The sequence below is a fragment of the Mustela nigripes genome, chromosome 8 (genome assembly GCF_022355385.1).
Source record: "Mustela nigripes isolate SB6536 chromosome 8, MUSNIG.SB6536, whole genome shotgun sequence".
Taxonomy (NCBI): Eukaryota; Metazoa; Chordata; class Mammalia; order Carnivora; family Mustelidae; genus Mustela; species Mustela nigripes.
Window position 1 is genome coordinate 56,494,776 of NC_081564.1, and position 24,285 is coordinate 56,519,060.

Here is a 24,285-nt window from a genome sequence, read left to right on the forward strand (position 1 = left end):
ATGGAAGGAAGGTCAGAGAAGTTCAGAGCAAGGTGCCTCGGGTGGAGAAGATGGAGGGGCTCACTCTGTGTAAGGGTAGGGGCCAGTCTGTGTGTTGGTCAGAGCTGCACTGACCTGCATCTGTGTGCGCGCAGCAAGGCTTAGAGACCCCTGGGGCCACGGGCCAGAGTGACGCAGGACACTGACAGCAGGCTGAGGGTGTGGCAGCCTAAGGCCAGTGAGGTGACAAAGCTAATAGTGCCTGTGGGCACAGCGCTCTGTTCTGGGCCTGGGAGATATGGGCCCCACCAGGACTCCTGCCCCCACCATGGCCCCCACCCTGCATGGATCTGATCTTACTGACATGCACTGAAGAGCTGGACCAAGGCACGGAGAGGCAGGGCAAACAGGCTGGAGGGCCACAGCCCAAGAGGGGGAACCTCCGGTGGAGACCCGGCTGCTGGACCACCTCCCCACCTCACTTGACCAGTAGGGGGCCCAGACCCTATGGGTTCCTGTAGCTTGGCTCTCCTGGGTACCAAGAGATGATGACACAGATCTCAGGAGCTGCCCAATGTTCGTAAACTGGGGTGATGGGCACCATGGGCAACTTTAGAGGGGTGACAGTTTGGTGAAGGAAGGGCTGTGCGTGAGAAATGCAGAGGAAATTGCTGGAATTCCGGTCAAACTTGGGCTCCTCTGAGCTTCCTGCTTCCCTAGTGACTGGTCTTTGCTATCCTCGTTTTACAGGTGAGGACGTCAGGGGTCAGAGAAGAGGAGGTGGCCAACCTGGGAGTCAGACCCAGATGCGTTTATTTCAAAGCCCAGGCTCTCAGCCATCGGCGGTCTGTGTGGGGCCTGTATGACCAATGGGTTTGGACTAGCAACCCCGCAGGGTCCTTTCCAGAATGGAACTACACACCCGGCGCTGGGACAGCCTGCTGCAGGGACTATGAGCTGGCGATCTGGAGACACGGCACTCCCCTGGCCAAGTGGGCTCCTGTGGCAGACGGAGGAGCCTCACTGCAGGGTGAGCTTTCCCGTGGGGTGGGCAAAGCAAGACCTTGTTGGTCTCCTGCCCCTCACACTGATCTCTCTGTGAGCAGGCCCGTGGAATCCCCGAGCATGGGCTTATTTCTCCAGCCTCCTATGGGGTTTCTAGACTCTGGAATGGGAGGACACTTGAAAGTCTCTATTAGATCCCAGCCCCCCAAACCCTACTGGCCTTGCCTGGCCTGCCCTGGGCCCTGGGCATACTAGAGCCTCTGGATGGGACTTTCTATGAGGCTCTTCTCCCACTAGGCTGCACTGAGTCTCTCCCCACCCCGTCTGCTGCCCGTGGAGTCCCTGGGAGCTCCAGCTGTCTCTCCCGGTCACCCAGAGGATACAAGTTCTCCTGTCCGTGATGAACACGTCTCCCTACTCCTGCTCCATTCCGAACATTCCTCCATCCTCCCTTCCTTTCCACTGGCCCAATCCTGCCCAGTAGGGGAAGGAAATTCTTCCACCCCACCTCCTCCAGGTTTTCCCTTCCCGACCCCCCATCTCTTGGGTTTACAGAACTGCCCTCGAGAAGCCCACCTCTGCGCTTGGACTGGAGAATGCCACGTCCTGCAATCCTGCTGTCTTCCCTCGCCCTCCTCAACACAACACGCAAACATGGTCACCCTTCGAAAGAAACGCCCCAGCCAAAGGCCCAAGTGAGCAGCCTCTTTAGGGACAGCAGGGGGTGAGGAGGAAGCCCCAGCTCAAAGACTCACCTTCTCTCTGCTGCTGGGGGATCATTGGAGGTGGCTGAGGAAAGGCCTGGCTTATCTGACCATAGGCAGCAGGGTAGGCGGCTGCTGGAGGGCCAAAGAGAAGAGGCAAGAGGGAGAAACGGTGACAGTGACATGGAGAGAGAGTGAGAGGCGGGAAGAAAGAGAGAAACTTCAGTATTGAGCAGTAAAAGCAGACCAGCCAAAAAGGGCATTTTAGCTTAGCCACCTAAAATAAAGCCAGCTGAGGGCACGTGTGTGTGTGTGTGTGTGTGTGTGTGTGTGTGTGTGTGTGTGTGAGTGGGTGTGCACGCGCACACATGCGCTCCCAGGGTTGGGGAAGGCAAGTCTATTCTGAAACAATGGACAACCCACAGGCATAGGTAATCCACAGTAATGGATCATCAGAAACACTGGCCTGCCTGGGCCAGATCACCCCACCAGCCGGGATGCCCATTTTCCAAGCCACAGCTGACTTTTGCACACATGGTCCACCCACTCTGATGGCACCTGTGTGGGAGGGTTAGGTGCCACTGAGGTATGAGCTTGGCCTCTGGGGTCCTGCCAGGGGCTGGTCCCCAGGAGCAGAACACTGAGTTGGACACACCTAGTGCTTTCTGCCTTCAACTGGGAAGGGTCAGAGGTGGGACAGGAATGGCCAGCACCTTCCTCCACCTGGGCTGGCTCCAACAGGTGCAGGATCCGAGGTCAGAGCTCAGGGGTCCCAGCAGGTAAGACAGAGCTTCCCCTGACCTCCAGATGTGAGAGGCCAGCTTCACCAGAACCCCCACGTTGCCTTCAGGGGAGAGCTCTCTGGCTCTTTCTGACCTGGCCAGGCAGCAGGAAACCGGCAGCAGGAAGGATTATGGTGCGTGTGAGAGAGACAGAGAATCATGGCTTCCTACAGTGGCTCACGGCCTTCCCACTCAGTGACCTAAGGTCATTTGCTCGCCGCAAGGCTATCTCTTCTCAGTTCTCCTTTTATTCTACCTCTGGCTGCTGTTGCCGGTATGTGACCGTGAGGTGGGGGGGGTGTCGCTGCTTCCCTTGCACCCAGGCATCTACCCTTGCCAGGCCAGTGATGTGAACTCCAGCTGCACCCCCAGAGCTGCCTTGCGATTTGAAGCCGGGGACGCACCGGCCTCGGCAGCACCACGGCGGGAGGAAAATCTGGCCTCCGAGATGCATAGCTTCCCAGCAAGGTTAGGGCTCCGACTAGGGCTCCAGTTAGAAGCTTCTCTGAGAAGGGTACCCACCCTCACAGGTAAACCCTGCCTGAACACTAGGGGGAGCCGTCGAGAGGGAGGGGGTCCTCTCCCAGGAAAGCCCTCCCTCCTCCTCCCCACCTCCCCCCAGTTGGGCCCAGGCCAGGTGTGGGAAGGGGACCCTGGTGCCCGGGAATGAGGACTGGGGCCGAGAGGGTACTAACGACCTGCATACTGCTGCACTCCAGCGTAGGCCTGCTGCAGGGGGTCCGCGGCGGTGGGGCTCTGCGCTGCAGGGGAGCCAAGGGAGCAGAAGTCAGCCATGCCCACCAGACCAGCCTCTCCCCAACCATGCCCACAAGATGAGGCTGTGGCCGCAAGGCTCTTCCCAGCCACAGTGGCGTGGCTCCCACCCTGACTGGGGGCTGGGGAACGCAGGGGGTAGGCAGCTCACTCAGAAGACTGACCGGATCCTGGAGAAGGGCTGAGGGACAGTGAGTGAGGGGGCTAGAGGCTATAGAAGGGTGGGCTCCTCCGCACTTGTCCCCAGCACAAATCAGGGACAGATTCCCACCTGGGTAAAATAAAGGGCCTGTGAGGCTTCATCCCGCCACTCCATCTTCCTGGGCCACCCATTCCTGCTCAAACCCAGGCACCTCTCCATTAGTCTCCGGGAGTTTGCCCAGGCATGGAGGGTTTGCACTCTGAGGCTGCTCCTGAGACACCCTCTGCAGGGAGTAACCACACAAATAAGGTCTCCCCCGTGGGCTGGGGAAGGGGTGGAGACAACCGAAGCTGAAATACCAGGGGACCTCCCACCTGACGTCTTGAGTCTGGGATATCTACTGCCCAGTGTGAGGAGAGGAGCCTTAAGCTGATAATCTGGCAAATAACTTGGAGAAGCTGGGCTAGGGAGAAGGCTTGGCTTGTTTCTGTTGCCTCTGTTGTGCCTACAGTTGCCATGGGGGAAAGCTAGTGTGGGCACAACACTTGGTGAACAAGGGCCCTGATGACTGATGAGGTAGGGGGCTGGCCCTGGAGGCCCAGGGAGGCAAGTGGGGACACATCCAGCCTCAGCCTGTTTGAAGCAGACTAGATAACAAAGTGAGGCAGGAAGAAAATCATCTGGGCTTCCCTGTTTGGCAGCTCAGGCCAGCCAAGCTAACTAGTTAATGCTAGGCTTTGGGGCCCACAGAGCAGGAAGAATTCCCAAACTTCCATTCTCAGCTCTTGTCCGAAAACCTCTCAGGAACATTCCACTAGAAGAATAGCTCCCGAGCTTCAGGGGAGCCCAGGGAAGACCCTGGGGTGATAGTCCTTGGACACAGCATGGATGGCAGCATGGAAGCTAGGCCCAGGGGGGCACTGCTCAGAGTGGGGAGCTGAAGATGGGGAAGGATGCGGGTCCCTTCCTGCCTGGGGTTGTCTTGGGACAAAACCCTCACCGCAGAGACTGGAGCCAGGAGCTCCCAGTGGCGATGGTGAGAGTACTGGTGCTGGTGCTGGTGCTTGCTGGGGCTGGCTTTCTCCTCCCTCCTGCTCCCTCTGCCTGACCCCTCCACCAGCCCCAGCTCTCTAGGCGGCCATGTCTAGGTTTGTCCCCTTAGCCTTCCCAGCTGCTCCAACGCAACGTGTCTTTATGCAAATGAGAAAAAGGTGTCCCTTCCTCTGGCCAGTTTGGTGACCAAGGCAAAATCTAACCTGCACCACTTCCATGGTGGTTGCTCCCAGAAGAGTGCTGGGACCATAGCAAGTGCTCGGCAAGTATGGTGACCTAAGGAGTGAGCCGGCCTCAACAGTTGAGAGAGCCGCCCTTCAGGGCTGTTACATGGCAGGAGAGGCCACACTGTGGGCGTCGAACATGCTCTCCATGAGCGAGAGAAGAGAACAGAGAAGCTACCCGGGGCTAGGAAGCAGAGAAAAGCATTTCTGAGACCCCTCTCCACTTCTTTGCTTAATGACCTCATTAGTAACTGCCAAAGAGTGAACACTTTGAAGGATCTCGCTCATTACAGTGGCTCCAAACTCTGCATTTAAAGATGGTAAATTAATTTTTTTAATGTACTACTTCTCTCCTTTCCTTCCCTCCATCCCTCCCTCCTGTTCTGGCAGGGAATTGTTTATGGGATGTGGCAGATTGTTACAAATGGGGGAGAGGAACATTTCCAAATTCCATGAGGGAAACAGCTCACAGATGCTGGAGGGGGTGGGGGAAGAAACAGGTTTGTCAAAATCCAGATATCCAGATGGGCTTGCAGGCAGGGAGGAGGGGGGAGTGGGAGGAATGAAACCACCCAGATGTGCTGGGGAATGGATCTCCCAGCTCATGAGCCTGAGTGGGGAGGAGCCCAAGAACCTGAGATTGGTGGGGTCTCTCCTGTCTCTGGCTTCCCATGCCCCTCCCCACCTCCCTGGCCGGACTGGAGTCTTCCTCCTCCAACAACACTCCAGATCCTTCAGTCCTGCGACTTCACTCTGGGTTTCTCTGGCCTCTTGTCTAGGCAGTGAGGGTTAGATCAGATCTGACCCTCAGATCTGAGGGATCTGAGCACTGGGATCAGATCAGAGACAACTCCGAGGCCAAAGTCAGGAAATTCTCCTCTATTTCTGGCTAGCATAGTGACCTTGCACTCGGCTGCGGGTGGAACTTTCATCGTCTGTGGATGTCTGGGCCTCACTCCAGACACTGAAATCAGAATCTCTGGGATTCTTTGATTTCACAAAGTCACCCAGAAGTTACTGATGAGCAACCAGAGAGGAGAGCACTGCTTTGCCCCCCAAGCTGACTTCCCCTGTCCTGGTTCGGCCAACCTCTTTGCCAGCTCCTCCCTGGGCCAGGCAGGCCCATTGGTCTCTGTGCCTCCAGGGCAGTCCCTTCCACAGAAGTGTGTTCCTTGTTCATCCTCACCTCTCTAATGTCTACGTATTTGTTAAAGTAGATCTGGTCTCCTCCTTGGGAAGCTCTCTCGGGCTCCTTCAGCCTACAGAACTCTCCCTTCATTTGAATCCTTTAGCATCTCAAGGCAGAGAACTTTCACTCTCGAGGACACTCTCTGTTCTGCCTTATTGTCTCATTATGCTCTCCACGTATACTGTATTCCTGGCTGACTTTGACCTCTAGGGTATAGGCCCCTGTCCTGTTCTTCTTCTGGAGGCCCCTTTCCTCTGGCACAGATGACTGGGCGCTTACAAGTCCTGATGGGGACTCTGTAACCTGACCATCTGCCCTCCGGGAAGGAAGACAGCATCTTCATATCTCATATTGCCCCTTGCCAGTCTACTCTAGGGCTTTAGGCCCAGCTTTCCTGCTCTCCTGTCAGTCCACCTTCAAAACTAGACAGCAGCTGCTTCAAGTCAGCTGGGCACTCTCACCACAACAGAAATGCTAAGTTCTAGAGGAACAAAGTTAATCAGGAGCTGGCCTTCTGGATCTTGTGTGCTGCAATTTATGCTGGAAGCACTGGGGTGCTAGCCAAGGTTCTGATTCCCTGTCCAGCGTACAGATCCAGGGACCCAAGGGGTACGTAGATGCTAAATGGACAGTTTATATGTCTTTGCTACCTTCTTATTAGAACTTTTTCTTCCTTAACACTAAGAATCTTAGCATCTATCTCCTCACTTCCTATGGGTCAAATTTACTCTCAGTTAATTTGCAGTTACTAGCCTCTCAACCTGGTTGTACAACTGTATCTATTCTCTTCCCTGTCCTGACAGAGTTCCATGAGCTTCTTTCTCACCCTCAGACTCGCACCTCTCCAAGAAGGAGAATTTGGTCTCTTCTTCCCAGTCAGGGGCTCCCTGAAGGAGGGCAGGAGGCTAGCTGTCTCTGATCACATGTGGGGTTCAGCTAAGGAAGAGGCAAAAGGTAGGAGCCACATATTCCCTGTTACACCACCAAGGGCAGAGATGGAATGGACAAGGAATGTGCTGCATGGGAAAGGAAAGGATAGGCTTACCTGGGTAGGGGTGGATGCCGTTAGCAAACACAGCTTCTGCAGCAGGTTGCCCGTTGGCCTGTGGGGGGAGGCCGGTGAAGCCGTTCACCCCAATGGGGGACGGGATGCTAGGCACAGCTGGTGCAGTGATGCCCGGAGGGGTGCTGCCACCTGGTTCCAGAGGTGGAGAGGGGTGGAGGAGGAGGGGAGGCAAGTGGAACCAAGGTGAGGAAGGCCAACCCATGGAGCTCCACCTGTTGGCTCCAAGGGCCTTGGAATGTACCTACTCAGACCTACCTGGGAATCATGCCTTGGGTTATTTCCCTGCATGGTAACACCACTCATCCCAACTGTATCCATCCTTCAAGGCAGAGTCCAAATCTAGCCTACCTCATAAAGACTTCTGTGACCAGTGACTACAACATGATCTTGGACACGCAGCACATAAACTATTCTCAGTGTCCTTGAATTTGGTCACCCTTAATTTTCGTTTCATCTTTTTCAGTGGTTGTTGCTCACCTCCAGCTAAGTCAGGATGGATTGGTCATTGTATAGCCAGTAAGGAACTTCTAAGTTGATGGCTCTGCTCTCTTGTCTGCATTACAAAAGGAGCTGATCTACCTCCCCACCAAGGAGTTTTGCTCCTCTGGTGGATGAGGTCTTAATTCTGATGCTCCGGGTTGAGAATCACTGAATGGAATACTAACCAAGATCCAGCTAAGAACACACCTTGTGGGGCGCCTGGGTGGCTCAGGTGGTAAAACTCTGTCTTTGGCTCAAATGAAGGGGGATCAAGCCCCACATTGGGCTCCCTTCTCAGTGGGGAGTCTTCTTGTCCCTCTCCCTTTACCCCCTCACCCCGAGCTCAGGCTCTTTCTCACTTGCTCCCTGTCTCTCAAAAAAAAAAAAAAAAAAAAATCTTTAAGAAAATTTTTTAATAAAGCAAATTTTTTAAAAAAGAACATGACTTGTGAAAGGGGTTATTTCCAAGCCCCCTGTCCTTGAATAACTCCCGAGATCCTCTCTTGCTTATTGTGCAGTTGCCCTGGGAAAAGCCAATGAGTCTAAGTTGGGTTAAAGAAAAATGAAAAAATGGGGCTCCTTCTGTGGCTAGGCCTGGAACCTCACAAGGTCACAGAATGGGCAGGACTCTTTACCCCTCAGAACTCCAAGGAAGGTGTTTTCATGTGAATTTCTTTCTAGAGATCTATAAAAGAGACCAAGATGTACTGCTTCCTGACATGGCTCCATCACAGGAGTGAAACTGTCACCACCCAGAAATCATGTCGGACAACAGGCGGCGCACATCCCATCTTCCCCTAGATGCCCAGAGATTAGAACATTCTCAAGAAAAAGTTCCAGAGGACGAGGCCTGCTCAGGCCCCTGCATGTGTGCTCTTGCCATAGAAACCTCCCCTGGTTGGCAAAAGTGGTCGATCAGTAGGTCCCACCCTGAGCCCAGCTGCCTCCCTGCCCGGTCAGGCACTGGGTCCATCCCCACCTGCTCACCTGAGGTTGGGGTCATGGGTGCGGCCGCCAGGCCATTCATGTTGAGGGCCGCCATCTGCTGCATCTGGGCGGCGGCGAAGGCAGCCATGGGGTTCAGGTAGCCGCCCTGCGCGACTGATGCCATTAGTGCCGCCTGCTGCTGCATCAGCTGGGGCAGAGGAAGTGGAAAAAATATCATGCGCTTCCAGGGGGGGCAGCCCTCCCCACCAGGGGGGCTCAGTGCCCCGGGGATCAGCCTCGGGGGGGGGGGGGCTCTGAACCCCAGGGAGCTCGGGTCTATCTCCCCATCCCCCCCTGCCTGAGAGAACCATATTCATAAGTCATGGCAGGGCCTCAGGGACTTGAAAGTTGTGGGGGGCAGTAGACTGGATCCATGGATGCTGCTCAGGCCTGTCAAAGGGCTGTCATCTGTGGAGATGTGACGGCCAAAGTTCTAGAGATACGGTAGACGAGTCTGTGGAACTAACTTGGCATGGATTTGTTGAAAGTGATCCTCACCTGGAGTCTGCGGCCGAAGCTACAGGAGGACATGACCAGAACTCTAGGTACCCCCAATGTTTTCAGAAAGGTGAGTGGGGACTGGGTAGTTTGTGGACATGGCCAAGTTTGGACACTGCTGAGAAAGTGAAGTGAGCTGACCTCTTTAGAACAGGAAACCTGGCCTACCTCAGTGCCACTCACGTGGGGCTGTAGTTACAAGTCTGGGGTGGGGGCAGCTTGGGGGAGATGAGGACAGAGGCGGCTCCAGTGTGGAAGGAAGAAGTGGGTGGCCAGCAGCATGAGGCAGGTCCGGGGGGACCTCAGGGGTTAGTGCAGCTGTGGAACACCCCTGCCAGGAGTGCCCAGAGGCCTGAGGAGCCCCTTCGGAGAGTGAGGGCAGGAGTAGTGGGATGACAAGCAAACACCTGAGCCTCCCTCACTGCTTGGAAAGGATGCCTCCTAGGGGCCTCCACTCCCTGGGTTCATTCCTCTCCACTCCTCATTGCCCCAGGGCAGCAGAATATTCTGGGCCAGGAGCAGGGCTCCCGTCAGTGCTGTTAGCTGTCCTAGCTCTTTGGGGCTCTGAGCAAAGTGAGCTAGAGAACAGCTGCCCCCCACCCCCGCCCCGCTGAGCCCCCACTTACTGCCTGTGCGTAGGCGCCGTAGGCCCCGAACGGGATGGCCATGGGGTTGAACATGCCCATCTGGCCAGCCATCTGCTGCATCCGCCGCATCGTGCGCTCCTTGTCAGTGTCGGCAAACTTGACCACCAGACTGGACGAGGCTCCCTGCAGCCATTAATGCGCGTGAGGCCCCCTTGCTCCAGCTGCCTCCTCTCCCAACTGTCCCTGCCCTCAGCCTGGACCCACCCGATCCTCTCCAGTGGGGGATGGGGGGAGGGGGTAGCGGAAGGCTCGCTCCCGCGCTTGCACTGGGCGGGGGTTTGGGGTCTTAACCCCACCGCGGGCGGTTTTTATCTAGGGGCAGTCCAGTTCCTTAACATCTCTGGGCTTCGGAGTCCTTGTCTGAGAAACGGATATACTGATACAGCCTTCCTTCTCTTGGGAAGGCTGTGAGCGCCTCACGGTTGGCAAGGTTTGGTACGATGTGCGGGGGCGGGGGAGGAAGGGGGTGGGGGGAAAGGTGGGTGGGGCTCTGCGGGACTCCCGGCCCCTCTGCCCCCTCCCCAGCCCCGGCGGTGGGGGAGGGGTGGCCACTCACCGGCATAGTCTGGCTGCCGTGCAGGGCGTTGATTGCGGCTTGCGCCTCGGCGTGGGAGGAGTACTTCACAAAGGCGCACCCTGGGGGGACGGGAGAGGCTGAGCCAGGGCGCGAGGGCCCCCAGGAAGGCCAGAGAAGCGCTACAGGGCTGAGAGGCGGGGCACCGGAGGGACGGAGGGAAGAGGGCGCATCCCAGATGAAGGCAGAGAATGGGTGACCCACAGAGACTGAGAAGAGAGACATCGAGAAACACAGAGACCCAGAAAGACCTGGAAGGGCCGGAGAGTTAAGAGACCCCGGAAGTCTCCCTGCCCCTGTCTGGACTCGGCTAGAGGCCTTCCCTTCCTGGGGCCGACCGCCTCGCCCCTTCCAAGTACGCTTCCCTGGCTCGCTGTTCGCTGGTCGGGTCCGTCCCCACCAGCTGGGGGCGGCCCAGGACAAGGCTGGCGGTCGGTGAGGTGCAAAGCCCGAGGCCTCGCCCGCCCGCTCCCCCGCCCCGCCCCCACGCACCCTTGCTGTTGCCATCCGGCCCGCGCAGGATGGTACACTCCTCGATGTTCCCGAAGGCCTCGAAGAGGCGGCGCACGTCGTCCTCGGACTGCTGCTTGTTGAGCATGCCCACGAAGAGTTTTCTATCTTCTGGAACAAAATTAGGAGATGCTTACCCGGGCCGGGGGAGCCGGGCTGCACCGGAGCAGGCCCGGGGGTAAAACGGCGCGACCGAAGAGGAAGGGGGAGGAGGATAGGGTAGAGCTGGGCAGGGGAGAGGGCTCATTGCTGGAGAGGAGGGGGGCGGCTGGGGCGTAGCTAGAGCAGGCTGGGCCACAGGGTGAGGAGGTTGGGGGAGAGGGAGAGCGTAGCCAGAGGAGGAGGTGAGGAAGGAGGGGTTGGGTCAAGGATGCTGGATGGCAGCGACTGTGCCCCCTCCCGTCCAGAGGGAGCAAGGCCACTGGTGCCGCTGCTCACCTATGGCACACAGGTGGCCCAGGAATGGCACATGGGTCGTTTAGGCAACCCTGCATTCCCTTCCTCCATCCTCTTAGACACACACTACCTTCTTGAGCCACCTTCACCCCCAGAGGCTAAAATTAACTCACAACAGGCAAATCTGCCTCAGGGCCTTTGCATAGGCTGTTCCCTCTGCCCAAAGTGCCTCCCACATCACAAGGCTGAATTCTCTTCTTCTAGGTCTTAGTTTAAATATTGCTTCCTCATCAAGGTCCCTCCTTTCTGCGGTCTTTTATTCTCTGTCTCAGCTCCTCCCTCTCATGGCCCAGACTGTGTCCCTGGTTTCTGTCTAGCTCCCAGCCCCATTGCAGGTCCTCTCCTTGGGGGAAGAGACCAGGCATTGGTTGGAACAGCAGTACCTGGCACAGAGTGGGCCCTCAGCACAAAGTTACAGAGTAGATGAATGAATGCTGTGTGCCATTCCCAGGGTCACCCCTTCTTCCTCTCTCACATTGTTTGGCCTCCATCTGGTGTCCCTTCTTTGGTCTAGCCCATCCTATTTCATGCTGTAAAATTTAGCCCTGGGCACTTTGGTGGGGGCACTGCTAGCCAGCCTGCCATGAAGGGCTTACAACTAAGGTGCAGTGTGGCCCCATGGAAGGGAACCCAGGTCCCCAGCTGACAGCCCAATCAACCACCAGACATGGGATGAATGAGTCTGCAGTTGATTCCAGACCCCAGCCTGAGTCTTCCAGCTGATGCCCAGATATCCCGGAGCAGACATAAGCCTTCCACACTGTGCCTGCAGGATCCCTGAGCAGAACAAATGGTTGTTTTACTCAATTTGGGGCAAAATTGTTTTGCAGCCATAGTACTCCCCATGGCCAGGGGAGTTCACAGAGCTGAGGGGCTGACCTGAGGTCTGGAGCAGAGCAGAGGAAACCAACAGGTCCCTGCACCGCTGCACAGACCACCCCAGAGTCCTCCTCTTCAGGAAGACCTGACCTCTGCCCTGCCAGTACCCTTTAGCCCAGAGCACCCAGCACTGGGCACCTTCTCAATGACAGGGTGGCCATGGGTCCCAGCGCCTTCCATGCCCAGCAGGGCATCATTGCCAGCTCCTGCTACCAGTCCTGGACTGGGCATACCACATTGCCCTTCACCAGTAGTGGGCTTCAGCTAAAGCTCTGGGGCATGGAGCCCCAGCCCTGCCACCTGCCCTTGCCTGGGCTGCTTGACCCGGCTTCCGGGGCCATCCCAGGGCCCATCCCTTGCCCCATCTTCAGGGCTCTGGGACTCCAAACTCTGGTCTGGGAAACCAAGAGGAAGGAAGAAGAGAGAGAGAGGAGCAGTGAAGTGAGGAGAGCTGGGGGCAGATAGGGTTAGGGACAGAGGGAGAAGGAACATGACAAAAATGGAGGGAAAAGAATCAGAAACAGACAAAAAGGGGCACCTGGGTGGTTCAGTAGGTTAAGCAGCTGCCTTCTGCTCAGGTCATGATCTCGGGGTCGTGGGATCGAGCTCTACATCATGCTCCCTGCTCAAGGGAGCATCTTCTCTCTCTCCCTCTACCCCCTCCCCCTCTCATGCTCTAGCTCTCAAATAAATAAAATCTTTAAAAAAAGAGAGAAGAAGAATAAGAAACAGAGAGCAGAAATGGGCAGAGGAGAGGGCAGAGAGAGAGGAGAGCCGGGTCAGGGACTCTGTTGAGCTCCCAGAAGCAGCAGCAGCATTCTGCAGGAAGTGGACAGATATTTTCAAGCCTTTGGTGAAGTCCTGAGACATTGCAACTGTGGACTGGAGGCCAGCCTAGGGCTCCCCCTCGCCCCCAGCACCTTTTAAAGACTCCGATTAAATGGGATTTCCAGAAAGACAATGAAGTGAAACCCCCTGCCTCCAGCTAATCCCTGGCTGTCCTTCTTAGAAATTCCTTCTCCTCCCTGGGTATGGGAAGGGGGAGGGAAGAGTAGGCCCCTCCTCCACCTGAGCCTAATTTAAATGCTGGGACAGCAGCCCCTCGCCTTCTCCTCTCTCCTGACGTCGGAATGTATTCCTTTATTATCATTATGACAGCCTTTTGATTGCATTAAAATTCATCCACACGTGCCTTTCTCTCCAGCCACTTTCCTTTTGCCAGTTTTTTTTTTTTCCCCCTTTAATTTTTTCCTCCTCTCCCGTAAAATCTTGCCTTCCTTACAGTTCTTCAGTCTAGACCAGGGCCTGTCCTTCTGGAGGCCCTTCCTTCCAAACGTGTAGGGGGCCAGGCTCCTCCTCTCCCTGACCAGCCACATTTCTCCAGGGAAACTGCAGCTAGCCTTGCCTTGCTGGAAGACTGAAAGAAACCAAAGAAACCCCGCTCCATCCTTACTCCCCGAGGGATCCTCCGGTGACCCCAGCCCCACTCAAATGATGGTAATTTCCAGGATACCCCGTTTGCCTCCTTTTCATTCCTGCTGGGCTTTGGTGTGATTCTCCTGATTCTCTTTCAGACCAGGGGCTGGAAGGATTCTGAGTCCAAGGGTGGAACTCCTTCGGGCCCAGGCCCTGGGGCTAAACCCCAGCTCCCCTCCTTGCAGTCATAGAACTGCTTCCCACCAGGGTCTTTAGGTCTACAAAATGGGAGGGAATCGTCCGTCCTGCCTTGGGTGGGAGGTGCTAGGTTTGCAAGAGATGCTACAGGGACAGGACCTGTTGAGCAGGTCTACAGTGAGGGCCATTACTCGGGGTTCTCTATCTAGGAGGAAGAGGAAATGGAGTGCCACCCCCCTCCTGATTTATTCCTGCAGCAGGAAGGAGAGAGGCAGAGCTGACAGCACATCTGCAATAGGCCGCTTCCGAACAAGGCAAAGGCCACTGGGGCTGTCGCACAGTGGCCCCAGAACTAGTGTGCTGTCCCCCAAGGGAACAAGGCCTTAGAGTGGCAGAGCGGGACCAGGCCCTGGAGAACTTGAGAGGTCCTGCCTCTGCAGATGAGGAATGAGGAGCACAGAGGTTGCTCCAAAACACACAGCTGCTGCCTCCCTGGGTCTCTTGACTTCCCAATCCTATAACCCCTTGCTCCTGCTCCCTGCTCTTTTTAAATGTGAGTGCCTGTGTCTGTGGGGGTGGGAAGCACCTGGGGTTCAAAGGGAGCAGAACTGTGACACCCCGGAAAGGCTGGGCAGCAGAAGGTAGGCACTAGGCCTGGGCCTTGCCTGAACCCAGAGAGGGCAGCTCAGCCCTCTGTGCCCTGTGTCCTCCCACCAGTGCTAGGGACTGCATCGTCTACAGCACCCCCAGATAACGCATGGGTAAAGTATGCAGTTCTGGGTCCAGAGAAGACATTCATGGCTATCTTAGAGCAGGGCCTGGATCAGAGCCCCTGGCGTCCATCCTGGGCCCACCTTCCGGTGGCTCCTTCGGCAAGCACTTACTGAGCACCTACTGTGAGAGAGAAGAGACAGCCAGGAAATAGCTCTGGACTGGGCACTAGCGGGACCAACAGTGGAGGTGGGGAGTGTTCAGATGCTGAAGGCTTCCAGAAGGAAAGCGGGCTGGAGCTATGCTGTCCAGAGGACAGGTGGGGGTGGGTGGCGGGGGGCTCTAGGCTCACAACAGAATTTGAACAAAGTCTCAGAATTGGAAGGGATTCCTAAGGCTGCTCTTGTCATCCACCCCTAGGGGTCCCTGCATGCCTCAGGGCTTGCAATGGGGGGACCTGCTCAAGTTCAATTTTGCCTTTCCAGCAGCCTCGTGCCTCTCCCTCCATCAACACACACCTCTCCCGTTCCTCTGGCTTCAGGAGTCTTTTTTATTCTCCTAGAACCTCAGTCTAATTAAACATCAGTTTCTCAACCTCTAAAGAGCACCAGGTGCCAGCCCCCAGGAGCCATACAGAGGTGGATAGGTGCTTTTGAAAAGGCAGTGGCATCTGGTTGCCAGAATCTTGGGCTTTTTCCAATTCCTGAGAGAGAGAGAGACTCCTGCACTCCTTCACTCCGGACCTCAGGGCAGGATGGGGCTAGGTTGGAAGGATTTGCATTTTCAAAGGAGGGCCCAGAAAACACCAAAGCCATATAACCCCAAAGCGGGTTCAGGACCCGCCTCTACACAGGCTGTCTCAGGATGGTGCCTGGAGGGGGGGGGGAAGGGCAGATGTCCAGGGAGCTTCTCCAGGGCCCTGCAGGGGGAGTGGGGCCCTGAGTCGGGTGGAGGCGGACGGTGGCAGGGCCCCTTTGGCTTGCCAAATGGCAGCCCTAGCGCTAATGCTCAAATTCCGGTTTAATTTCCAAAATTCGATTCACTCATTACCATGGGCATTAAACAATATTTCCTGCTTAAGGAGAGACGGCACTGTGGGCGAGTGTTCAGATGGTTAATGCCTTTTATTGCCACAGTAGACTTTTACTGTTCTCTTTCTTCCGGCTGCTGACGGAGGATTTGTGGGAAGACGGAGGGGAGCTGGGGAGAACCCCAGGGCTAGGGGCCAGCGTGGGGAGTAGGTGGCTTTGAGGTCTGTGGCTGGTGGGGAGGGCAGAGGAATTGGTGGGGGGCTTGGCTGCTGGTGGGGATACAGGGCCAGGCGGGCAAGAGACACTTTACTTTGGGTCCCGGGAGACCCAAAGACAGTGGTTTGGGGAGTGAGGAAAAAATGCCAGATGTTCACAGTCACTGAATCAGAGGTCTTCCCTCCTGCTCTGCAGGCTTTGGACCCCAAGGTGCTCCAGCTGGGGCCAGAGCCGAGACCCCAGGGTGTCCCACATTCCTGCCTCAGCTGCTAGCAGAACCAGGAGCTCCGAGGCCCATCCCATGCGGGCACCTCAAGCATCTCCCAGGCTGTTTTGGGACCTGGAGACTTCCCCAGGTGCCTCTTGGATTTCAGAACCATCTGCTCTCCCTGGAGATGATCTCAGGGCTCCAGGGTCCACAGACAGCGAGTCTGAGGGGAAAAGGCTTACTCCTGACCCCTAACTTCACTGTGGATCAGGAGGACCTCCAGTAGAAGGGACAGGAGAGACACACCGACTGGATGGGTGGGGTGGGGGGGGGGAAGACATCTTTCAGGCAGTCACTGGGGCTGTCTGTCAAACCAACCTCAGGCAGGTCACGTAACCTCCCCGCGCCCGTTTCCTCATCTTTAAGAGGGTGGGAATAGCTGTTGTGCCCACCGTGTCAGCCTGTAGGAGTTAAATGAGCTGAACACACAGGGTTTTAGCACAGAGTGAATGCTCCCTAAGTGCACCCATTGTGCCACTTACAGCTCTTACCGAGCTCACCCCCCCCCCGGGGGGGCACCCCCACCCTCATCCCCAGTGGTGTGGAGAGGAACCCCACCCCATACTTTGAGATGAACAAAGTCATGCTTGCCCAGCCCGGGCCGAGAAGCCAGGCTGTCCTTTGCAGTACTCTGCCCAAATGACAGTGTTCGGGGGACCACAAATTGACCCCCCAGCCTCCCCCAGGAGGGCTACCCGGATTGACCCAATTTTAGTATATGTGCTTCGGAAGCGAGCACAGCCTGGATTGGTCCAAAATGAGGCCTTTCTCCCAAAGTTACACTGAGCCCTACCATGTGCCATTTCCACCAGTGTGGCTAGTCCAGACCCACTAAGCCCCTTTGGCTCCTAAGGGACCAGGGGGCCTCAAACCAATCATACGGATCTAAATCTCTGCCCTTTTCAAGACTGATTATGCCCCAACCCAGGGCCTAAGACCTCCCAGGCCTCTTATTTGTCAGCCCGAGTAGAGGTCCCCCCCATCCCAGGAAAGCAGACTCAAATCTGCCTTCCAAGTAGGGGTGGGTTGACAGGGCGGTTGGGGAGGGGGTGCTCCTCTCATCACAGGGATCCCCACAATTGCCCCCCTCAGGTTTGTGGGGGCTCTTTCAACATCCCTCCCCCATCCTGGGTTAGGGGCCTGGGTTCAATCCCTCTGCAGCCCTGTGATGGGGTCAGCCACCCTCCAGAGAGTCAGTCCCTTCACCTGGGACATGGCCTGGGACATGGGGTAACAAGCCCAGCGGACTTGGGGTAACAAGCTCAGCAGGCAGTGTAAAATGAGGAGAAGAGTTGCGCCCTCCTCAGTCCCCACAGCACACACGGAGTCAGAGCCAGAGCCAGACCAAGGGAGGCAGCTGGGCGGGGGCTGTCTCCCCCTCCAAGGATAAAAGCCTTCCTGCCTGGGAAGAAGGCTGAGGGAGACATCAAACCAGATCAAAGGCTGCTGGAGCTGGGCTGGGGCTCCCTCTCCACCAGGGATGCAAATGAGGACCCTCAGCCGGCTCTGGCCCCCGGGGGAGGCGGGGGAGGTGGGGGAGGCGGTGCCAGGCCTTGATCTCCCAGCTCCCTCCTGACAGGCAGCGTTTGATGTGGGGGTGGGGCGAGGCAGGAGCCACAGAACTGCATCCAGTCCCCTCAGTGGCATTCCTTCAGCCAGCCTGCCTCCCTGCACGTCAGGGTCTGCCCTGAGCCCTGTGGGTCACCCCTCACTGTCTCCTGACACCCACCCAGGCCCCTGCTATCTGCTCTCCACACAGCATGGGGAGGGGTCAGTTCAAATCCCAGGCAGAGACCATCGATTTGCGGCTCAAACCTCACATGGGATCCCATTTCACTGGGAACAAGCCCGGTCTTCTGGAGGTCGGTAGGGAACGACACTTCATTTGTCCTGGGTCCCTCCTTCCCTCTGCTCCACACACCTAGGGCTCCAGGCTGTCTCAGGAACCCTCCTGTGCTTCCCTGCCTGGGGCCTTTAAGTGTCCTGTTGCTCCTCTTGTCTCAGAGATCATGTTCTAGACTTCTTCGGAGCCCTCACTTCCCGAGAGCCTTCCATCCCGTGTCACTGCGCGTGGAACATTCCTGACCATGCTACTTCAAATCACAACCTTCATTCCCCTGCCTTCTTCCCTGTATTTTTTTTTTTTAAGCAGTGTTTTTTTTTTTTTTTAAAGATTATTATTTATTTATTTGACAGACAGAGATCACAAGGAGGCAGAGTGGCAGGCAGAGAGAGAGAGAGAGAAGAAAAGCAGGCTCCCCGCAGAGCAGAGAGCCTGATGTGGAGCTTGATCCCAGGACCTTGGGATCATGACCTGAGCCGGAGGCAGAGGCTTTAACCCACTGAGCCACCCAGGCAACCCTGTATTTTTTTCATAATGTGAATCACCTTATTTTACTCACTGATTTATCTCCAGCCTCCCTTCAATAGAGGCCAGGATGTGAGTCCATTTCACTCACTGCTGAAGGTCCAACGCCTGGAGAACTTGGCATGTCGAGGATGCTCCTATATATTCATTGACATGAATAAAGGAACCTGTTTGCTCAGTGAGCCTCAGGCCCAGGGCTCTGATGAAGCTGGCATGGGGGCAGGGGCCGGGACGAGGCACTGATCTCCAGGAATCCTCAGTAGGAAAGGAGGGGCCCTGGAGATGAGCGCAGGTGCAGAGCCTGGAGCGGTGAGCTGTGTGGGCAGGGCGTGGCCAGGGGTCTCTGAGGCTTGGGCTGGGCCCTAAGGGATTCGCAGGCCGGGGCTGCCAGGTAGAAATCGGGAGCCACAAACATCCCAGGTCTGAGAGCAGCACATGCAAATATTCTCCACACACCCGCAGTCTGAACACCTCCCTCAAGGCCTGGCCTGTCACCTCTGACCCCTGCACACTTGGCCTGGAACTCACAGTCTCCGTCTAGGGTCCTTGTCTGTGTCCGTTCTCACTGCCAACCATGTGCTCCCCAGGCTGGGCCTAGCTCCCCAATTCACAGCAGCAGCCTTCCCAGCCCCCGTGTCACCCTTTTTTGACCAGAACGTCACAGAACGTCCACTGCCCGAGGGCTGCACTGATCAGATCAACTCCCTCCCCTGACTGACTTGCTTATGTCAGGAGGTGTTTAAAAACAGCAACAATAATACAAATCATCATGGTTCTCCAGTACTGAACGCTCACTTTAACCCAGGCCATGAGAGAAGCTCTTCACAGGTATTGTGGCTATTTCATTATTTCCACTGTGTAGATGGAGACCCTGAGGCCCAGGAGAGCTGAATATCTTTCCCAGGATTGCACACTTAGTCATCAGTGAAGCCAAGCCCACACTCAGTGATCTGAGCTGAGCTCTCCGGTCCCGTCAGTCACCCTCCCTCCAGGGGAGGACAGTGTTACCTGGACATCTCACTCCCTCTCCTTTCTCGCCACCCCTCCACCTGCACACAGAAAGCAGCAAGGGCATGATGGCCCACTGCTTCTCCACGTCCAGGGCTTCACTTCAGAGCCCAGAACGGGACCCAGGCAGGGCACCCATAACCTGCTGCTCAGTAACAAGATAGCAGCAGGCTCCCCTTCTCCTAAAGGCCCGGAGACCTCTCTTCAGGCCTCACAGGACCTCCCCAGGCTCACTCACCCCTCTGCCCAAAGCCCAGCTGTCTTGAACTTCCCCAGGTGACAAGGAAATATGCTCTTTCCTGGTGAGTCCTCAGGCCTTCCCCTTCCCCTGTCTAGGCTGCAGGGTCCTGTCGCCTCCCCACACAGGACAGGGGACCTGTTGGCAGAATCCACTCTCAGGGCGGTCAGTGTCCCTCCAGCCCCCTGGTGGCTGCCCGGAGCACAGCTGTGGCTCTGTGCCCACAAGGGCTTGCAACCGGTTTCAGGAGACAGGACCAGAGCATGGGGACTGGCCATAAACGGCCACCACCCACCATAAACGGCCCCTGCACACTGGTCCCTTACACTACTAGAGGCTTTGGGCAGGCATAGGGGGCCTGAATTGTGCAAGAACTGAGCCCTGGAGGTTCAGTACAGGTGAGGGGCACAGAGACCCCCACTGCACCCTTGTTGCCTCCCTCTCTGACTCTCCGACCCTCAACCCACCCAGAGTCTGCACCGGGCCTCCCAGGGGGAGCCTGGGTCACAAGGTAGCTCTATGGAGAAGTCACCTTTCTCCAGGGCAGCAGTGCGCAGCCGTCTCTCCAGGTAAGTGATGATACATTGGATCTGCTACAGTATCCTTACCAGGCGTGCGGCACATGGCAGACGGCCTGGGGTTCTGCTGGGACTTCTCGGCAGCCAAACCCTGTTGTCTAATGGGGTTTCCACCGGCGTCTGGTGCTCTCCGCAGCATTTCACCCATCACAGGATAATTTATAGCATAATGGGGCCTTTTTCCCTTTATATCATGTGGGAGCATAAATTATGGCCAGTTTGTCCTCGGTGCTCAAGGAGACAGACAAAGCCAGGCTTTATTCCCACAAAAAGAGGTGGCTTCCGCAGGGGACAGGTGGGCTAGCATGGCTGGAGGATGCTGGCTCACAGGAGAAGGAGAGACCCAGGAATGCCATTAAGAACATCTCATTGGCAGGACTGAGAAGCTAGTCAAGGTGGCCACAGCTACTGGGGCAGAAGTGAAAAGACCTGCTTGGGGCCACTCGTCTCTATTCACTTCTGCTCGGGGCTTGTCTGGTGCACGGTAGAGCTGTGCGGCTGTGGCTTGAGGGATATGGTCGGCCCTCAGACCCCTGAACCCCAGCCACAGCTCACCCTCATCCCCCCAGTGGTGGCCGAACTTCCTACAGCCTTACGGAGCCAGGGGCTGGTCCTGGGTCCACCCCGCTCCTCCCCTGTCTGCACAGCAGGGGAATGGGGCAAACCCTCTGCTTGTCTGACCCATGGCCCAGTTTTCACATTGAGGGTGGGGCTTCTTGTGGGTCAAGGAGGAGAGCAGTGTCCCGACTTCCCACAGCCTGCTGCCCGTCTTCCTGGGGAGGGGCAAGCACCTTGGGGTCAACCTTGCTAGTCTAATACAGCAGTGGTCATCCTTGAACCCAGAGGCCACATCTACTAAGCCCAGTCCCCACCCCGGACACTGTGAGGAAGACTTCCGATGAGCCTGGATGGGATCATCAGAGGCCTCTCAACCCACCCTCCTCTGGCACCACCCAGTGTAGGGGTGACATTTCCTGAACACCCTAGCAGGAATCTCAAGGCAGCCCAGAAGACAGGTGTCTCACATGCCCCACCAAAGAGCCCAATCCTGCCCAGAGCCCAAGCGTTTCCCTAGAAAAACAAAGCCCGCTCCTCCTTCCTTGTACACCCTTTCCAGAATAACAGCAGAAGTCTTGGATCTTATAAGACGCTGGTTCTTGGCTCTGACTGCTAGGAAAATCACCTGGAGGCTTTCAAAATACGGATGCCTAGGGCCAGCTTCCAAGATTAGGGACTAGTCTGGAGCCCAGGAATCAACAGTACTGGCTTTGGTTTTTCGTTTCTTTGAAGGCCACTCAGATAATTCCAACGTGCAACCAGGGCTGGGAAGAGCTGTGACGGGTCTCCAGCTTGCTCCTGGCCATCTTCCCCTCAGGAACAACCTCTCCAGCCCTACGCCTGCCTGCAGGAGCTCAGCCCTCCAGACGGTGGGATTCTGTGCCTGCTGGTGCTAAGGGGGAAGATGGCATCCACTTTCTCTGCCCCAAGCCCTGAAGCTGGGCCAGCCCTGCTCTGAGAGGAGGGTCCTGGCCTCTTCCATCAACCCTCAGGTTTCCTTCCTGTCCATCTTTGGTCCAGCCACCTTAGCCCTCTGGGAGTCTCCGCTGTCCCCCAACCCCCTTCTCCAAGTACTCATGACTGATAATGGACTTCAGAGAGACACAGAGATGGATGGATAGCAGGCATGATTAATAGATGCTAGATACCCAGATTAAATGTTGGATGATAGATAGATACACAGACGAGAGAAAAATGATTGCTGAAAGCAGATAGATTTATGATCAATGGGAGTTAAATAGAAATGGGTAAATGTGGGTAGATGGATGGCCACAGTGTTCCTGAGGGCTTCAGATAAGGGGGTCTAAATGCTAAAGGTCAGAAAAGTAGTGGTGGCCCCCCACACCTGTGAGGGTGTCAGCTCTCAGAACAAGAAGGAACCTGGGTCTGCTCAAGACCGGTCTCGAACCAACTTTCTCTTTCAACTCAGGTTCCTGAGCCTCCACCTTCTCTGATGGGCTTGTTGTTTACGTAGGTTGCTGGGGGGCTCATTTCTTGCAGATGCCTGAGGCTTCTCTATGATGTTTCCTTGAGCCCGCAGGCAGGCTGAGGGCTCTTCCTGAGCCCCCACTGTACCTCATAAGGACCTCCCTTCCTGGGGACAGGCCTGCCCATCTCTCCCATTGGTGCAGGGACCCCAGAGGTCAAGGCCACGCCCTCCCACCCCGCAGAGCAGGTTGGTTTTTGGAGTGTGGCAGGCCGGTCAAGACCCTGGAGTTGGATGGCAGGTGTTGGCCCATATGGCCCTGCAGAGATTCATGCGTTCCCTCCTTCTCTCGGGGACCATGCCCTCAGAGAGGACAGTGAGAGCTGACTCGTGCCGAGCACTTGCTTAGGAGCACTCTAATTTCGTGAGGTGGGTTCCACTGTTATCTCAATTTACAGATGAGGAGACTGAGGCACAGAGCGGTTTGGCAACTTGCTGGCGGTCCCCGAGCTCATCGACAGCGCAACCAGGATTTGAACCCATGTGGTCTGGCTCCCCATCTCTCATCTACAGACCCTATCACTCCCTGACCTGCTCACCAGACTGGATGGTTGTGAGGTTCAGGGAAGCTGAGAACCTAGGGCTCTGGGAACTGGAAAGGCCGAGAATTTGCGAGACATTTTTTTCTAATGACTAATGAGATGGTGAGGGGAGTGTCTGTTTCATCAGGAAAACAAACTATTCTGAAGGGCGGCAGCATGGTAGCCGTCGAGTGTGGCTGCCCCTGCTGATGACAGAGCCACCTGCTCTTGTCACCCAGGGGGGCCTCCTGAGGCTTTCGGGCTGGCCGTGTCAGGTAAGTCACAGAGTGGCAGAAAGGGGACACTCCGTGTTTCAGAAACCAGCTTGCCTGCTCTGGACCCCTTCTTATATCAGGCCTGCAGATGGTCCACAAACGCTGTTCAAGGGACAGTGTCAGGAGGTAGGGGAGCCGACCTGAGCCTCGGGTCGAAGTGCTTCTGGACCGGGGCCTGAATGACCCTACTGCGGAAGGGCAGCGCCAGACATTAGAGGCCGGGCCACCCCACCCAACTAATCTGGGAAGAGTGAGGCAGGGAGGGGTGGGGACAAGGAAGGAAACCTGCCGTGGGCGCACAGAGGAGAGAACGTAGAGTTCTGTGCAGCACAAGTGCCCGTCTGCAAGGAGCACTGTTTCGAAAAGCAAGACACAGCCTGGCACCAACAGGTCTTGCTAAGGGCAGCTGGCGGTGACACGCGTGTGAAGCCCACTCTGCGTGGAGCAGCATGTCAGGGAGGGAAGGAGGAGGGTGAGCCCCCGGCCCCCCACCCAGTCCTCCCCGCTCCGCCACCGTCAGACTCTCCCACGGCTGATGGCACTAGCTGCCCTTCCGTGCCAACTGGACATTTGCAGACATCTGCCCCCTTCTCACTACCATGTTTCAAGATAACACGGTTATATCTCCATCCGACAGCTCAGCAAACTGAGGCTCCCAGAGGCTGGGTGACAGGCTCAGGCTCACCCCAGCAGTAAGTGGACAGCTGTGCCGAGGCTTCTTTGGTGTGCAAAATAGAATCTAACTCACGTGTGCCTGCCCCAGGGCTTGGAATTCCGTCCTTTGGGTTCTAGGCCTTTGGGCTCAGCTCTGTCTTCTTCCAGGAGCCTTTGAAATGTGGGGGCGCCTGTCATCTCAACCTGATTGATTTTACCAGAAAACGAACTGTCTGATCAGAGGGACCAGAAAAGCATGGAAGCCCCAGTGCCTGAGAATGGAGAAGGAGAAGGATGAGGAGGCATGGGGCTGCAGAGGGCAGCTGGCGCCTGGGAGGAGGACTGCATGGTGCTGGGCTAGAGGCTGGTCTGCAATCATAGTAGGAGGAACGGTGGGGCCAGGTGCGTGGACGGTGGGAAGTGTGGGCTACAACAGGAGTCCCGCCCCGGGCTTGGAGGGAGGAAGAGGAGGCCAAAGAAGCAGGAGGAGCCAGAGAAACAGGAGGAGAAGAGGGGATGACAACAGCTCTCAGCCTGCGTCCCCCCATTGGTGGCCACAGGGACTGCCCCCACCAGCGGCCCCTCTCTCTCCTCCCAGCGCTCAGTGGCCAGATAGCCAAGGGCAGGGGTGCCGTCCGACCTTGGGGTCCCAGGCACTTCAAGGTTTGTCTGCCGACTGCATCCGAAACACCTCACTCCCAGGTAGATGTGACTATTTTTCAAATGCACGTAGATGCTGTTGCGATGTTAAAAGTACCAATTCATTTAAAAGCGCTGCTGAACTCAAGGTAGCTTATTGCCGTTTTGCAT

The 24,285-nt window shown here is 56.4% G+C and overlaps 1 protein-coding gene across 50 annotated transcripts in view; it reads right to left on the minus strand.

Annotated features, from left to right (window-relative positions):
• Window positions 1-24,285, minus strand: part of CELF4 (CUGBP Elav-like family member 4) — a 285,471-nt gene that overhangs the window by 18,418 nt on the left and 242,768 nt on the right. For 10 of the 50 annotated variants that reach the window (XM_059409509.1, XM_059409512.1, XM_059409516.1 and 7 more), the window contains exons 4-10: window positions 10,597-10,725; window positions 10,087-10,166; window positions 9,510-9,653; window positions 8,386-8,533; window positions 6,898-7,047; window positions 3,166-3,231; window positions 1,740-1,823 (exon numbers count right to left, since the gene is read on the minus strand). In XM_059409509.1, the coding sequence (XP_059265492.1) occupies window positions 1,740-1,823; window positions 3,166-3,231; window positions 6,898-7,047; window positions 8,386-8,533; window positions 9,510-9,653; window positions 10,087-10,166; window positions 10,597-10,725 (801 nt within the window). The remainder of the gene's footprint in view (window positions 1-1,739; window positions 1,824-3,165; window positions 3,232-6,897; window positions 7,048-8,385; window positions 8,534-9,509; window positions 9,654-10,086; window positions 10,167-10,596; window positions 10,726-24,285) is intronic. The other 40 variants (XM_059409508.1, XM_059409510.1, XM_059409515.1 and 37 more) reach the window with 7 other exon arrangements.